General features: G+C 46.5%; 2 protein-coding genes across 5 annotated transcripts; both read left to right on the top strand.

Moving 5' to 3' along the window:
• Positions 1-1,052: 1,052 nt before the first annotated feature.
• On the top strand, positions 1,053-6,661 carry rnf168 (ring finger protein 168). Of its 2 annotated transcripts, none has more exons than XM_083668391.1 (7): positions 1,053-1,326; positions 1,772-2,191; positions 2,675-2,745; positions 2,898-3,068; positions 4,359-4,456; positions 4,785-4,842; positions 5,161-6,661. In XM_083668391.1, the coding sequence occupies exons 2-7, from the start codon at positions 1,813-1,815 to the stop codon at positions 6,301-6,303; spliced, it is 1,920 nt and encodes a 639-aa protein (XP_083524517.1). In that variant the 5' UTR covers positions 1,053-1,326; positions 1,772-1,812; the 3' UTR covers positions 6,304-6,661. The 2 variants fall into 2 exon arrangements, with proteins under 2 accessions (XP_083524517.1, XP_083524518.1); XM_083668392.1 differs by having other exon boundaries at positions 1,053-1,498.
• Positions 6,662-8,384: 1,723 nt separating this feature from the next.
• On the top strand, positions 8,385-13,032 carry LOC310803631 (uncharacterized protein). 3 transcript variants are annotated; one of them, XM_083668483.1, is made up of 4 exons: positions 8,385-8,488; positions 8,924-9,361; positions 10,336-10,560; positions 11,686-13,032. In XM_083668483.1, the coding sequence occupies exons 1-4, from the start codon at positions 8,389-8,391 to the stop codon at positions 12,579-12,581; spliced, it is 1,659 nt and encodes a 552-aa protein (XP_083524609.1). In that variant the 5' UTR covers positions 8,385-8,388; the 3' UTR covers positions 12,582-13,032. The 3 variants fall into 3 exon arrangements, with proteins under 3 accessions (XP_083524609.1, XP_083524610.1, XP_083524611.1); XM_083668484.1 differs by having other exon boundaries at positions 8,464-8,534; XM_083668485.1 differs by having other exon boundaries at positions 8,464-8,556.
• Positions 13,033-17,623: the final 4,591 nt, after the last annotated feature.

Below are 17,623 nucleotides of genomic sequence, written 5' to 3'. Positions count from 1 at the left end.
AACGTGAACTTGCGGTGCAGGAACAGAAAATGAATGACATGAACTGCGCTCTTTGCTTTGTGAGAGCGCTGTGTCCATATACAGTAGCCTACTGCTGAAATGCGCGGAATCAACTGAGAAACATTATATCCAAATTGAAACAACAACTCATCAGCTGCTCTTCACAGTCAGGCGGCAATGTATGTAAACACTGTAAACATATCCATCATGCTCAACGACGCCTCCTGGTGGTTGTTCTGACGAGGTGACTGACCTGAAAAAAAAACCTCATCGGTGCCGTCGCGACATCTTCACACCGGCAGCTCGGCTCTAAACTTCGGCCTCCTGTAGGTGTGATGAGACCATGTTATGTCCTCAGTGATGTGGACACGGAGGAACTTAAAGCTGTCAAAGCTGCTTCAGAATATATACACGCTTAGAATATTTTTTGCTCTATTGGGCAACATGTATGTACAGTGTATTACAGTGTATTGCATTCGGGGCTTAGAAGGGTGTGGAAAATCTAGTGCAGCTGGATGTGCGACACAGTGCCCCTCCAAAACAAATGTTATTTGGTTAGCAGAGCACCTAGAGAGCATTCTCTCCATTACATTAACCACGGCGCCTAGAATATCGTGGCCAATGGTGTGGGCGGAGCAAGAGGCCAGCAGAAGTTGCAATTATGCAGTGCCCCATGATATGACAGAATATATATATATAGGTTCTACAGACTCTTCTGAGTATTTCCTAGAACACATTTATCACGGCACCTAGAATAGGTTTTGCGCTATAAGCCAATATATATTTCATATACAGTGCTTTGCATTGGCTGCATTTATTTGACCTTGAAACATGTTTTAAAACCGACATTTTATACAGATTTCACTTAAATATCAACAAATATGAATCATTGTTAATGTTTAGAGAGGTATTTTTCATAAATCATGAATAAATACAGGTTTAACACAGTTTTTTTTATGTATTACTTTGGGACTTTTATTTGTTGACTAATTCCGAAACTCCGTGACCCGGACGTGCTTTGTGGCTGAAATCTGCGTGACGTAGATTGTTTATCACGCAGGTCCATATTTGTCTATTTTCCCGGGATTTCTTCTTCATATTGAAAGCTAATCTTATTTATCTCTCACATTTTCTGTCAGAGCCTGTCTGAAACATAGCGCGGGAGTCTATGGAAATTATGAAGTAGTTTCTGAATAATCTTTTAATTTAAAATTCAGCTCGCTTTTCCCTTTGCTCCTGACCGTGGAGAACCCAGCTAGCTGCGTTAGCGTCGCTAGGGCCGGCCAGACCTCGGCCTCCCACAGAGGAACATCGTCTGTCGTTTTAGTAAGAGTGACATGTTTGTAGCAGTGTCTTTTCTATTTGTTAACTGTTACATTTGATAATCACTTGGTTGTTCTTGTATTTTACAAAGTATATTACAGTCAGAAAGATGGCTGGCCATCTAGCTAACTTGTGTCTCTGGTGTTGGAGAACCAGGCACGCCAGTTACAAGCATGTAAGTTCAGCCAGGTAGAACAAGCATGCTAGTCTAGTCTGTAGCAACAAAATGGCGTGAGTTAGTTAATAACCGGTGTCACTCCCTAGCAAGCTGTCGCATTTAGAAACCTTTGTTAACAAATAGATTTCGTGGAGTTGGTATTTTAGAGGCTTTAAGTAACTACTCTATGTAGTAACTCTATGTAGCTGTCCTCGATATATGCCACCAAATCACCTTACTCAGAATGTTATTTTGACTGTAACCTCTGGGCATTTGATTTCACACGTACAGAACTAACGGACGAAGCAATAAACGGACAGGAAAGTGGAGGGATGCCCCCAGTGTCTGAGGAGGAGGTGGCTGTAACAGAGGGCGGGGCGGGGGCGTTGTCTGAGGAGGAGGTGGCTGTAACAGAGGGGGGGGTGGGGGCGTTGTCTCGGGCTGACTGCCTCTGCCCGGTCTGCCTGGAGGTTTTCTTGGAGCCGGTGACGCTGCCCTGCGCCCACAGCTTCTGCAAGCCCTGCTTCCAGGAGACGGTGGACAAGGCCAACCTGTGCTGCCCGCTGTGTCGCAAGAGGGTGTCCACGTGGGCGAGGCTTAACGGCAGGAAGAAGACGCTGGTCAACGTGGAGCTGTGGAGCCGCGTGCAGGCTGCGTTCCCTCTGCAGTGTCAGCGGAGGATCAGCGGGCAAGAGGAAGACGAGGAAAGCAGTGAGTGACGTTTCCCCTCTTTCAACTCTACGTTTCCCCTCTTTCAACTCTACGTTTCCCCTCTTTCACCTCTACGTTTCCCCTCTTTCACCTCTACGTTTCACCTCTTTCACCTCTACGTTTTTCCAGTTTGTTTTGTTGTGAATTGGAGCAGAGAAATTGCCCCTCCTCTTTAGGTCCTCTTTAGTTTTGCAGCTGATTTGCCGTCATTCTAGGGTCATTCTAGGGTAAGGACTTTCTACACCTAAATCCTAAAAGTCACCAGAAATGAGCATTTAAACATTTTTTTTATTAAATGTTTTATTCTCACCATTTCCACCCCTGACCAGTAGGTGTCCTCGGTATCCTGGCTGTCCTTGTGGACAGTTATGGTTGCATACAGCGTCTTTGACGTAAAGGTGTGCTGGAACATATTTATTTTCTTTGCATTGACTTGGCGAGGTTGGGTTAGGCTGACCTGTTGATTCCCCTCCCTGCCCCCAGCCTCGGTCTCCAGACCCAGAGTCAGCCAGCCAGGAGAGGTGCGGAGAGAGTATGAAGATCAAATCAGCAAGGTCAGCACTCAGGATGTACAACTGTGATTACTGTATAACTGCTGATTACTGTATAACAAGGTCAGCACTCAGGATGTACAACTGTGATTACTGTATAACCGCTGATTACTGTATAACTGCTGCCAATCACTGACCTTTTAACCTCTTCACAGCTGGCCGAGGAGAAGCGTGCTCTAGAGGAGGCAGAGAGGAAGGCCAGTGAGGAGTACATCCAGCACCTCCTGGCAGAGGAGGAGGAGCGCCTGGCGGAGGAGAGGAGGAGACAGGAGGAGAGGCAGCTGGAGACCGATGAGAACCTGGCCAGACTGCTCAGCCAGGAGTGGGTAGGTTGGAATACTACATTAGTGATAAACATTCATTTCCTTTCTGCCTTTTCCTGTAACAATGTATATATGGTACATTTGATGTAATATGCAGAGCCCTCCATAAGTATTGGGACAGTGAAGCTGTCTTTTGGCTCTAAACTCCAAACGTTTGGATCTGTAATCAAACAGTTACTCTGAGGATGGAGGAGAGATCCTCAGCTTTTATTTGATGGTATTTCTGTCATTTAGAAATGACAACAATCAGAAACATAGCCAAAACCTTAGGCTTACCAAAATCGACTATTCGCAACATCATTAAAATGAAAGCAAGACCTCTACAGTGGACGACTGAAAAATGCTGACTAGTAGTACGCACCTGGCAGTGAAGCCTCTGTAGTTCGACTGGTGGCGTATTCTGCGGATGGTGGTCTCTCATTCACGCCGACCTCCTGGAGAGTGTTCCTGATGTACATTGTTGTTGTTTTGGGTTTTTTCTTAATCATGGTGAGCATTATTTAATCATATACTGTAGAAGTATTCCTTGGCCTACCAGCCATTTGTGATAGCTGAGCTCACCACTGCTTTTTTTTGCTTTTTTAATGATGTTAAAAAACTGTAGATTTTGGTAAGTCTGTGGTTTTGGCTGTTTCTGATATTTCAGCCTCATAATGGCTTCCTTGACTGTCATTTACGTCTCTTTGGTCCTCATGTTGACAGACACCAAAGGCAAATGCAAAGCCTAGAATCAATACTAGACATTGACAGCTCTCTTATACCTGCACAGATGATATGATGGAACACACCTGACTAACCAGAAACACCTGTCAAGCCAATTTTCCAATACTTTAGGTGCCCTGAAATAGGGGGACTATGCATAAAAAGGGTTGTAATTTCTAAATGGTGAAACCAATCTGAAAAACCAGAAAACATTGAATTAAAGCTGAGAATCTCTACTTTAACCTCATAGTAATCCAAACTGCTCAAAAAAGGAATGCGTCCTCTTTCCAGTACTTATGGAGGGCACTGTAGGTTTGCCTACATGTAGTGCAGGTTGGATTGACTTTCAGCTTTATATATAATAATAATATATAATATGTGCCATTTACTGACGCTTTTATCCAAAGCGACTTACATTGCAGTGAGTTCATACATTTCAGTATAGATGATGGTCCCAGCGAGAATCAAACCCATAACCTAGGCATTGTTAGCGCCATGCTCTACCAACTGAACCACAGAGGACCACAATTTGACCACTGAAGTAGGAAGCATGCTATGACATGCTCACACACACATCTGTTTTCTCCTCAGAACCCAATCCCGATCTCGGAATCTCAGAAGAACATGCAACCAAATGACATCACTCCCGCCAAGAAGAGGAACCACGCCACTGCAGGGGACATAGAGAGGTGAGTCCTCCCGAACTCCTTTCATGGTCAGATTATTATTATTATTATTGGTCAGATTTATAACCTAGTTTGCAATGTGTGTTAGTGTTGGTATCAGGGTCTGTTCTTCTTACCCTGTCTTCTGTTCAGAAGGCATTCAGTCATGGCAACTAATACACCATCTTGTTATAATTATTGTCTTTTTCTATTATTATTGTTTATTATCATTATTATTATTATTGCTAATTGTTGATTGTTTCATTGTTGAGCAGTTGCTTGCCCAAAAGAATTTCATTGCTAGTACATTGTGTACATGACAAATACAATTTGATTTGATTTCTGTTCTCAGATTCTTATGCCCTTTTCCCCAAAGACACAGCAGTGGCTCAGAGACCAGTTCCAACAAGGTGGGTTAGGGTTTAGGGTCAGGGTTAGGGTTAGGGGTTGGGTTAGGGTTGGGGTCAGGGTCAGGGTTAGGGTCAGGGTTAGGGTTAGGGGTTGGGTTAGGGTTGGGGTCAGGGTCAGGGTTAGGGTTAGGGTCAGGGTTAGGGTTAGGGGTTGGGTTAGGGTTAGGCTAACCCAAGTCTCTTTATGCTTATTCACTCAGCATTTACTATTACACACATCTCTTTATTTCGTCCAAAATAACTGACGTGATTTTCATAAAGTTGAGATGTTGTTGTTGTTTCCCCCTAATCTCTGGTTACACCTCTGTTCCATCGAAGGAAAACATCCGCCACTCAGACATGAAGCCTCGGCCCTCACAGGAACTTCCAGAGCACCCAACGCCCTCGCTGGCCTTCCCTGGCAGACAGGGGAGCCCCAGGCTGCAGTGTGAGACCGCAGCTTCCGCAGAAATCACACACCATCCCACTGACCCCTCGTTAAAACAGACACCCCCCCACAACACACCACGGGAAGAGGGGACTTCAACTAAAAGAAAGAGCTGTGACATTGAGCAGAGTGGGGAGGGAGATATGGCCAGTAAGCGGCCGTGCTCTTCCTCATCCCTTCCCCAGCGTGGGGAGGCTCAACCAGACCCAGGAGAGGCCCTGCTGTTCCAGGAGCTGGCCCAGAGGGAGGAGCAGCTCTTCAGCCGGAGGCAGCAGGAGGAAGAGGACAGACGGATGGCTCTCCGGGTGCAGAAGCGGCTGGACCGAGAGGAGGCCCTCCGCGCTGTGGACCGCAGCAAAGGCTCCAGGGATCAGTACCAGCTCCGCCAGAACCCCGGGCCCAGCAGGGGGCCCTCGCACTCCTCTACTTCCAAAGAGGCGAGGGGGAGAGCGGAGAAGAGCCCACCTGGCCCTACCCCTCAGGTAGAACAGAGCTCCACCCAGAGGAGAGCGGAGAAGAGCCCACCTGGCCCGACCCCTCAGGTAGAACAGAGCTCCACCCAGAGGAGAGCGGAGAAGAGCCCACCTGGCCCTACCCCTCAGGTAGAACAGAGCTCCACCCAGAGGAGAGCGGAGAAGAGCCCACCTGGCCCGACCCTTCAGGTAGAACAGAGCTCCACCCAGAGGAGAGCGGAGAAGAGCCCACCTGGCCCGACCCCTCAGGTAGAACAGAGCTCCACCCAGAGGAGAGCGGAGAAGAGCCCACCTGGCCCGACCCCTCAGGTAGAACAGAGCTCCACCCAGAGGAGAGTGGAGAAGAGCCCACCTGGCCCTACCCCTCAGGTAGAACAGAGCTCCACCCAGAGGAGAGCGGAGAAGAGCCCACCTGGCCCTACCCCTCAGGTAGAACAGAGCTCCACCCAGAGGAGAGCCTCCCTCGGCGCCACTCCCAGTTCTGCCACTCGCACCAACACCCTGCGGAGGAGCAGTAAGCAGGCCACCCTCACTGAGATGTTCCCAGGCCACCCTCACTGAGATGTTCCCAGGCCACCCTCACTGAGATGTTCCCAGGTTTAGGCAGCTGATTCCTGGGTCTCTTGATGATCAGCACTGGCCCCCTTCACCCCCCACCTCTTGTTGGACTCAGGTGGTCAGTATTTGAAATAAGGGGGTCAGTTCTATCAGAGGCAAGGTTGTCTGTCTTTTTTAACTTTGAGGCGGGATAGAGAGTACAGTATAGATTAAGAGTCCTTGGATCTCACTCTGCTGTATAAAGCTGAAAATGGCAGCTGGCTCAGCAGAGATTGTTATGAAAGGGCGTTCTTATCATGTGATGGTCATCATATGATTTCACATTAATTTTGGAATAAAATAGTTGAATAAAAGAGAAACTTTGAGAGGTCTGTCTTGTGTTGTCATTGTTTTCATGTCATTTGGGAAGTGGTATCAGGAAATGGTTGTACTGTCCACAACAGGGGGCTTCTTATGATGATTCTGTGTTCATTTCCCAGAAAGCTTTAACTCATTCAGTGCTGAGGGTGAATAAAGCCACTCAAACTGTCAACATTCTGGAGTGCCAAGGGTGACTTCATTCACCAAAAATGCATAAATTATGATGCTTCATGTTGTTGCTAGGTAAACGCCACATAAAACACTTGGCACTCGAGGTGGTGAGTGTTCTGGAATCCTTTGGATTTGACTTAACGGCAAAGTAATTGGGGCTTTTTGTTTGTACTTCATGTGCCATGTCTCTGTCTGGAACAATGGGCCTGATGTCACCCTGCCTTCTGAGTGGGACAGCGGTCTTTAGGGGCGGCAGGTAGCCTAGAGATCGAGAGGTCGAGAGGCCGGCCAGCAGTCGGCAGGTCGCTGGTTTGATCCCCACTCCAAGAGGGAGCCGGATGTGAGCTGGTGACTGGAAGGTTACTGGCATCATATCTAAGGTGCCTACCACTGCTGTTGTGCCCTTGAGCAAGGCACTTAACCCCTAACTGCTCCAGGGGAGCTGAACATGGCTGACTCTGTGCTCTCCCTTGGGGGTGTGCATGTGTGTTGTCTCGGAGGGGGTGTACCACATTCCTACAATTGATGAGAATTGATTGCATGGCCAAATAAACAGTCATCTTCTTCTTCGTGTGGTGAATTCTCCCGGTGTTCCAGATGGCCACTGTAGCTATCTCTAATTTTATCCGCTACCATAATAAGACTTTCAACTACCCCTCAAATGTATATATCTATCTATAAAAACATTGTTTAACCTTTTCCACTACCAAAAGTAACACTTTGCAAGCCCACAAAGTTTCTTTTGGAACTTCTTTTTTCCAGTTCACGTATGTTTGTTAGGGTTAGGTGGTAGTCATTGACAACCAGAGTGTTAGGGTTAGGTGGTAGTCATTGACAACCAGAGTGTTAGGGTTAGGTGGTAGTCATTGACAACCAGAGTGTTAGGGTTAGGTGGTAGTCATTGACAACCAGAGTGTTAGGGTTAGGTGGTAGTCATTGACAACCAGAGTGTTAGGGTTAGGTGGTAGTCATTGACAACCACAGTGCAACATGAAAACAAGTGCTGACTTCACAATGTGCAGAGGAGTAATGGGGTACTTTACTTTACAGTGTAATGATGGCCTAGAAATCGAGGGTGGAAATTACAATTCCCATAGAAAAGACAAAGGGGTGGGGACCCAATAGACTTCCACAGAGACGACACGTCTGGAAGCCTCCTGCAACCACTAATACTACTGGGAGACAAAACTGCCAATGAGTTCTCCGTCACGGTTAGCCAGCTAGCATTTTGTGGTTGCAGGACAACTGTCTTGTAATCATACTGCAGTTGTTGGACAACAATTGTATTAACGACATTACAGGCATACTAGAAAGTTTATTGAAACACAAAAAGACAACAAAAAAATAGACTACTCTGCATTGATATGAGGCAGGTGATGAACGCTTTGTTTTCACTCAAAATGGGCGTGTCCGAACCTCGATGAGGCGCAAGGTGATGACGTTTCCACGTGGCGCGTTTCAATGAGTTTTCACTCTCTGGGTCATATTTTGACATTTTTTGCCGTCTCTTCTCTGCGATCGCACTGCGACTTCATAATAGTATGAATGAATGAAGTCATGATTTATTTGTACCAGGATTATTTTATATTTTCACTTATTACACAGAGACTGGGGCAGCGACACGAGCTTCAACAACAACGGAGGCGCCGACCTGACGGTAGGAGTTGCGGTCCAGAGCTGCGGCTGTTCATAGGTGGAGCTCTGTTAGTGACTACAAGCTAATACGTAATTATTCATTACAAACAAATGTAGTTAGTTAGTCATAGATTATTACATTTGCAGGTGACATGTCCCGTCAGTCTAAATGGGATTTCAGTGAATCAATGAGAGTAAAGCAGTAGTGTCTGGTGAAAGGAAGAAAGGATGATGCTTGGTAGTTGAAAAGTTCGATAGATAGAAGGTTGGAAAGATAGAATGTTAGATGTATAGTATGTTAAAAAGTCATAGATAGAATGATGGATGGATGGATGGATGGATAGATGTTGCTGAAGCAAGCCTACTTAAGAATAAGTATGGGCAATAACAATAGCTGGAATTGCTGTAACAATCCCACTAATTTACTCTACACTGTTTGTGCCTCCTTTGTTTCTAGCTGCAGGCTCATACATGGCAGCAACCACAGAGTCCCCCGGATCTGGCTGTAGTTCTCCAGCTCTGAAGAGCACACAGTGGGGTCCAGAGATGGTGGCAGTGAAGCTGGAGGAAGAAGATGTAGAGGAGAATGGAGTGATGATGAAAGAAGAAGAAATAGAAGAAGATGTCATGCAGAAGGGTGTGATAGTGAAAGAAGAAGTAGAGGAGAATGGAGTGATGGTGAAAGAAGAGAATGGAGAAGATGTAATGCAGAAGGGTGTGATGGTGAAAGAAGAAGTAGAGGAGAATGGAGTGATGGTGAAAGAAGAGAATGGAGAAGATGTAATGCAGAAGGGTGTGATGGTGAAAGAAGAGGACGGAGGAGAAGAAATGAGGGAGGAGGGAGTGATGAGTGAGGACAGAGGAGAAATGGAGATGAAAGACAGTGAGACGGATGGTAAGTCTTTGTTGTATAGTGGTGAGTGTCATTGTACTGCTGTATAACACTGCTACCAGTGCACTGTAAGTCAGTCAGTACCTGCATACTGACAGTCCTGGTCTCTCCCCTTGTGTGGGATTGATAAACCACTGTTGGTCATATCATGGCTAGTTTTCAAAACCCCAGATTAAAACCTAGACAATAGACCATGTTTAATGAAGAATCTCCAAAGGCAATGTTTATTAATCCAGGCTTAATCTGTGTCTGGGAAACCTCTCCTCAGTCTTCATTCATAGCACTCTGCAGCCTCAGAGAGGTGCTGGTTCTCCTGGCATCACTTCATCTTGTTCCCAGACACTTCGCCCAGTATGCTTGGAAGGTCTGGTAGACCAACACGTCAAACTTGGCCTTTGTTTACCCAATAGAAAGTTTGTGAAAAACTACCAATGCTATTGGCTTTAGTCCACATCAATCATCTCCAACAGCACCTCCCCCCCAGTGACACCACAGGCTTCTGATTGGGGGCCTTGCAGTCGTATGATTTGCTAAAATCAAATAATGACAAATACTTAGAAAATTCACTCCTGTGAAGGCCGGGTTTGAGTCGTTGTTATTCCAGACTTATGTGCACTGTGCACAATAGCGAGGGGACGAGGTTAAGCATCACTTAACCCAAGGAGGCACTTCTTGGACCACATTTTCCTCGTTCAAAATCACAAAATAGTTTGAAGAAATACCCCCAAAAGTCACAATACTGTAGAGCTTGTTGTTATTGTACCTTTTCTTAAACAATGAGTGAGGCACCGTAAAATGTTTTGCAAGTGCTAGCCATATTCAAAACAAGAGAAAAAAGAAAAAAAAATAGATTATCTCCTATCTCCATCCCATCTATTTAAAATGTGATGCTTATTTTGCTGACTGTTTTTAACAAGGAAAATTTGATTGTTGTTCTCATGGTGTTTCTAACCCTGTATATGTTCCTAATCTTACAGGAGAGACCTCTAACCCAGACGCAGACAGCAAGTCCAGCTCCACCTCAGCAAACCATAAACACACCACAGACTCCCCAGGTTCAGGCTGTGGTTCTCCAGCCCAGAAAAGCACACAGTGGGGTCCAGAGATGGTGGCAGTGAAGCTGGAGGAAGAAGATGGAGAGGAGAATGGAGTAATGGTGAAAGAAGAGGACGGAGTAGAAGTGGAGATTGAAGAGACAGATGGTAAGTCTTTGTTCTATAGTGTCATTGCACTGCTGTAAAATCAATGCTACAAGTGCACTGTAAGTCAGTCAGTACCTGCATAGTCTGACAGTCCTGGTCTCCTTGTGTGGGATTGATCTATCAGGGCTAGTTTCCCAGACCCAGATTAATAGTGGATGGTCCTGGACTATAGACCATGTTTAATGAAGAATCTCCTTTGCCATGTTTACTAGTCCAGGAGTAGGATTAATCTGTGTCTGGGAAACCTCTCCTCAGTCTTCATTCATAGCTCTCAGAGATGTGCTGGTTCTTTTGGCATCACCAACCCTAAGGAAGCACATGTTGGACCCCATATTCCTCATTCAAAATACCAAGAAATAGTTTGACAAAATACCCCCAAAACTCACAATACTCTACAGCAGTGGTCTTCAATCTTTTTTTAAATTAAGGAGCCACTTTGACAAATCAATTTCACTTGTAGAGTCACACTGACAACAGGTTAACATAACATAAATATAAAGGCCAGGAATAAGAAATAAGTCGGTAAATGTGTCTTTCAATACAATGTTTTATTATTTTATTATGTTTTATTATTATATATTATTTTAAGAGAATAATATTTCACACGGCTAACACAAAAGCACCAATTATGACAACACTATTGTATACTCCTGCATATCAAATGAGTGACAGGTTGGATGTGGGCTAGACTGATGCAGAATGAAAGAGAAGTCACGTGTTCACCTAAATGACAGTAGGCTTACTGTGAAATTGGCTCGCTGGAGATGCACATAACGGTTGTTGGAGACGCAAATGATCCTACAGTTGTTCCTGGATCCACCACACATACGACCAGTAGGCTAAAACACAACTGTGCTCACAGCTTCATGACTGCATGCGCAAAGAGTTTTTATCGCTGATTTGGCCTATGTTTATATATTTCTCCTCCACAGTTATGGTCAGAGATTTTAGTTACAGCTTTTGTCGACATGAAACTTAGAGTGTAGCCAATGTCCGTCTGTGAAGTGTCAAAGCATCCTATCCATGTGGAATATTATTATTATTTTGGGCAACTTTGCTCACTGTTGGGCCTATTGTTGCTGTGTCATGGTGTTTGTAACCCTGTATATGTTCCTGTTCTTACAGACGAAAGATCTCACCCAGACAGCGAGACCAGCCCCAGCGCATCAGGAAACCATAAACAACACAGACAGAGGAGCTCAAGACAGAAAAAACACCACTGCATGGACTGCTGCAATAGTTTCTATAAGCCAGAGGATTTGGGAAGTCACACTTGCAGGCCCCGTCCCTGTTTAGATTGCAGTGGGAGTTTTAGTTGTTCAACTCACCTTAAATCACACCCACAGGCTTCCACAGGAGAGAAGACTTACCCTTGCCCACTGTGTGGGATGAGTTTTAATCAGGCAGGAGCACTAAAGAGGCACCAGAGAATACACACAGGAGAGAAACCACACTCCTGCTCCCAGTGTGGGAAGAGTTTCAATTGTGCAAGTGCCCTAAACAGGCATCAGAGAATACACACAGGAAATAAACCATACCACTGCTCCCAGTGTGGGAAGAGTTTCAATCGGGCAGGTAACCTTAAGAGGCATCAGCTCATCCACACAGGAGAAAGGCCACACCACTGCTCCCAGTGTGGTAAGAGTTTTGGTGATAAAGGATACCTAATAAAACATCAGAGAATACACACAGGAGAGAAACTATACCAATGCTCACAGTGTGAGAAGAGTTTCAGTTCTGCAGGATGCCTAAAGAGGCATCAAAGAATACACACAGGAGAGAAACCATACCAATGCTCACAGTGTGGTAGGAGTTTCAGTGATGCAGGACACGCAAGAAAACACCAGAGAATGCACACAGGAGAGAAACCATACCAGTGTGGGACTGTCGCCGAGGGCGAGTCTAGTATGTATATTTCTCGGCCTAAACACCATTCCCAATATTACCCAGGTAAGCACAGCAGGATTGGCCCGAGGTTTGAGAGCAACCTTGGTGAATCACCACGACACAGCGAGAAATAGAAAAAGCTTAGCAGCTGGGGGCCCAACCTGACGATGGACACCGCGGCTGCGGATGTTCCTGAAACACATTTTATCTTTGATCTATCCCTCAAATAGGTGCAACTGCATAACTGCTTATGAATGATAAGTTGATTAAAATAGGTGTAAACTGCATTACTGCTTATAAATGATAAGTTGGTTCGAATATGTGTAACTGCATAACTAAATAAGAGAATTAGAATGCAAGTGTACGACCCCGGGTCAACATGTCTGCCGGTCGCCGTTGTGAGAGCTCCGCAGAGGATGTGTGTTTTTTTTTAGCTTTTATGTGTTTTCTAAATTCTCTACTTCTATTTTTATTTTATTCTATTTTTAAACTTATTGTATTGTTGCACTACTCTGTGGCACTGTCACTTTTGCATTTCACTGTATACTTGTATGCGCGTGACAAATAAAGAATCTTGAATCTTGATCTGCTTGGGCCTCATTGTGATGACAGCTTACTAACACGGAAGGTACTAAGAATATAGAAATATAGAACTGTTTGATTGTGTGATCTTACTCAGGGATGATTACTGAAGTAGGCTATCATGTGTGCTAATGTTTGATTATATACCATATGTACTAAATGTTAGTGATGGGCAAATGAAGCTTTTGTGAAGCACTGAACCACTTGAGCCAATTGTTTCGAAAATGGGTTCATTATGGGTTCAACTGAAAAAAGCCATTACAGCGGCCAAGAGGCAGTACAGAGAGAAGCTGGACGGCTTCTACTCCACTGCTGACTCCGGGCAGATGTGGCAAGGCCTGCAGCACATCACAGACTACAGGACCACCACCAACACCATCAGCTCCACAGACAGCCTGCCGGACGACCTTAACATCTTCTACACCCGCTTTGAGACCTCCAGCCACAGCACAGAGAGGAGGCACACAGACACCGGGACCACCCGACCCCCCTCCCCTCCACTAACCATCTCATCAGGCCAGGTAAACAAAGCCCTGAGGAAGATCAACCCCCGCAAGGCAGCAGGACCAGACAACATCCCTGGGCGGGCTCTCAGAGCATGTGCTAATGAGCTGGCTGATGTTCTCACCTCCATCTTCAACCTTTCCCTCAGTCACAGCATTGTTCCCTCCTGCTTCAAGACCACAACCATCGTCCCCCTTCCCAAGAAGAGCCAACCTGCCTGCCTGAATGATTACAGGCCAGTAGCACTCACTCCAATCATTATGAAGTGTTTTGAGAGAGTGGTACTGGCACACATTAAGAGCAGCATGCCGGACACCCTAGACCCCCTGCAGTATGCCTACCGGCCCAACAGGTCCACCTCAGACGCTATCGCTGCTGTCCTCCACTATTCCCTCTCCCACCTGGAAAACAAAGACTCCTACATCAGGACGCTCTTTGTAGACTACAGCTCCGCTTTTAATACAGTCATCCCCCACAGACTCATCCACAAAATGTCCACACTTGGCCTGCACCCCACCCTCTGTGACTGGCTCCTAGACTTTTTGACTGGCAGGCCCCAGTCTGTCAGGATTGGCAATAGGACTTCAGCCAGCATTATTACAAATATTGGCACCCCACAGGGATGCGTCCTCAGCCCCATTCTCTACACCCTGTTCACCCACGACTGTGTCGCCTCCCACAAGGACAACATCATCCTAAAGTTTGCAGACGACACCGCAGTGATAGGATGCATCACTGGCGGGGACGAAGCAGCTTACAGGAGGGAGGTGGCCAGTCTGGTAACATGGTGCGAGGACAACAACCTCACCCTCAATACGGACAAGACGAAGGAGATGATAGTGGACATGAGGAAGAAGAGGGGACCTCATCGGCCACTGTACATCCGGGAACTTGAAGTAGAGAGGGTGAGCAGTTTCAAATACCTGGGCGTCCACATCAGCGAGGACCTCACCTGGACACCACTCAGCTGGTTAAGAAGGCCCAACAGCGGCTGTACTTTCTGAGGAGGCTGAGGAAGTTTGGCATGTCGCCCAAGATCCTCAGCAACTTCTACAGCTGCATTGTTGAGAGCATCCTAACTAGCTGTATCACTGTGTGGTATGGCAGCACTACTGCTATGGACCGCAGACGCCTGCAGAGAGTGGTGAAGACTGCTGAGAAAATCACCAGGACTCCACTGCCCTCTCTGCAGAGCATCTACCACCGCAGAGTCCACAGGAGAGCCGCCTCCATCCTCAAGGACCCCACCCACCCCCAGCTCGGACTGTTCACACTTCTACCCTCAGGCCGGAGGTACAGAAGTGTTAAATGCAGGACCACCCGACTGAAGAACTCCTTCTTTCCCACTGCCATCAGACTCCTAAACAACCCATAGGAGATTAATATAACCGTACTACCTCAATAACTGAACTTTCCAGTTTGCATAATTGCACTGCTACATTTGCACTGTTTTATTATTATTATTGCTGCTATTTTATTTTATGCCTTAAATTTTGCTGTCTTGTACATTTGTTTAGTATATATTGTATATTCTTTAGTATTGTATATTTTACATTGGTTGGCATTCTGCGGACAGCAAAGCAAGAATTTCGTTGTACAGTGAAACATGTTTTCTGCTGTGCATATGATAATAAACACTTTGAATTGAATTGAATTGAATTACTCGAAGCTTCAGTTACAGTGACCTCTCCTGGCGAAGTGCAAGGCTGCAGTCAAATTAGGCAGGCTAGTTGGTGGACAGGAGGCTTTTAATTACACGCACGCGCGCACGCACGAACACACACACACACACACACACACACACACACCTCAATGAGCAGTGTTGGAGAAACTACTTTACTTTTGTAGAAAAGATCTTTTGTTCTGAAGCATCTTTGCTTTGATCACCCTTGGATTTAAAGTATTGTAACGACCCTGTGAAAGGCCCGTTAGCAATTCCGCCAAGGGAGTTACCGCTCTTGGTGTTGTGGCTAGCGCGGCCGGTTTGTAAACGAAAGATTGCGAGTTCGATACCCGCTTAAGGCAAGCTGCTCTACCCCGCCGTTCGCTACAGTATCTTTGCTTTGATGAAATTCTTTGATGCACACACACACTAAGACTGAATATCATGTTCTATTTACAAATAAAGATTGATGAATGTGTGTATTGTGTTATTGAGGAGAGAGTGCTGGGGAAAATATGGCATAGGTTGGGTGTGTTTGTGTAACTATGGCAGGGGGTGATTATGTGGGATGGGGAACACTCAAAGATTACAAGAAGAACACTCAGAGAATACAAACGCAATACCAACAACTCAACAGCAACAACGCACCTACTACGACAATCCACAAATTGTGCATTGTTTAGAGCGGTTATAAAGTGTTGAGGCACTCAAATTCAAAACTGTCGCAACCTATCACCTGTCAGAATCGAGACGAGGCAGTGCCAGTGAATCACCTGATTGGACCGCGAACCAGTCAGGTGATTCATTCAGGCAACGAAGCAGTTGCTGCTTCGGACGTCATATGTCACGTGATTTTTTTCGCACCAAAGCAAGCTTTGAAGCAGTGCTTCGATAAAATTGTTGGTCAGTGTTTGAAGCACATATCGAAGCTTCAGTGTCAAACTGCCATCACTACTAAATGTTATCTTTCATAAATGCCTAGATTAGTATGGCACAAGAAGGGTTAATAGTGTAGGATCTGCGGGATGTAGTGGGTCAGTAGCTGACAGGGTAAGACCCTGCAGGCTGAGGATCCACACCTGTTATCAGAGGGTTGGTTGGGGGCTTCTGTACAGGGCCTGAATTCCCGGGAGACATTTTTGGCGCCCAACGTGGGGCTCTCAGGAGAAGCTATAAGCCCGCATTTTCAAGCAGCGGAACGGCTTGATCTTGGCAGCTTTTGACCTAGGACTGGAGAACTCAGGAGCCAGTGAGGAAGAACTCATTGGGGACCTCGGGGGACCAGTCTTGAGGAACGTCGACCCGGGGGAGGAAGAGAGAAGAAGTCGCTGGTGTTGAGCAAGGACAACATTGCGAGTGAAAACAGCTGGGGTCTGAGAAACAGGCTCTGCAGCAAACCGCGGGCACTCCCAAGAAGGGGTGCCTTAACAGAACAGCCCACAAACCTCCACGGCCAGCCCAGCGAACACTGGGAAGGGGGAACAGCAGACTGAAGACAGTGAGCTCAGCTGTTGTGTGTAGGACAAAGGGAGGAAAGGAGAAAGCATTCGTGACCAGGGCTTCTCCTGCCCCGAAGCAAATAACCCCAAAGAAGTATCAAACCAGAGACAACCTGGGGAGATAAGTCGAGGTTGAAGAAAGGGCCAAGGCTGAGCAAGATAGACCGAGGACTCCAGGTTTTCCCGCTGCCGACTATCCATTGACCCAGAGGGGCAAAGGATTCCAAATCAGGAAGGACCTGAGGAGGAAGAAACGAATACAGAAGTGAGAGACGAGCCTGAAAAGAAGTTCAGCAAGCCAGTCACCTGCCATTGACAAGGAGAGTTGCGGGGACAGAGACTGGTCTAGCAAGCCAGTCACCTGCCATTGACAAGGAGAGTTGCGGGGACAGAGACTGGTCTTGCAAGCCAGTCAACTGCCATTGTCAAGGAGAGTTGCGGGGACAGAGACTGGTCTAGCAAGCCAGTCACCTGCCATTGACAAGGAGAGTTGCGGGGACAGAGACTGGTCTAGCAAGCCAGTCACCTGCCATTGTCAAGGAGAGTTGCGGGGACAGAGACTGGTCTAGCAAGCCAGTTACCTGCCATTGTGGGGGAGAGTGCACAAGACCCACTACCAAGAAGACCCACTACCAACGGAACCCGAAGAGGAGAGCGTCACCAGTGAAACCCAATCCAGTTTTTCAGACAAGGCAGTCCCAGAGGCTATGGAAGGAGAAACCACCTATGTGATACCCTTAGTAGAAGGATGGGGGAGCTGGGAACCTGACTTGTGGACATGGGTACGAGACATGGGGGAGAGAGTAAAGATACAGATAACCACAGACATACCGGAGATGAGCTACTGGAAGGACAATCAGACCAGTGGGAAGTTGCTGATCTATCCCAGCCCGCTGGAACATGCCGGACCGGCAGCAGTACAGGACTG

Source organism: Argentina silus (assembly GCF_951799395.1).
Source record: "Argentina silus genome assembly, chromosome: 1".
NCBI classification, from domain to species: domain Eukaryota; kingdom Metazoa; phylum Chordata; class Actinopteri; order Argentiniformes; family Argentinidae; genus Argentina; species Argentina silus.
This window is presented reverse-complemented; position numbering and strand designations above follow the sequence as displayed.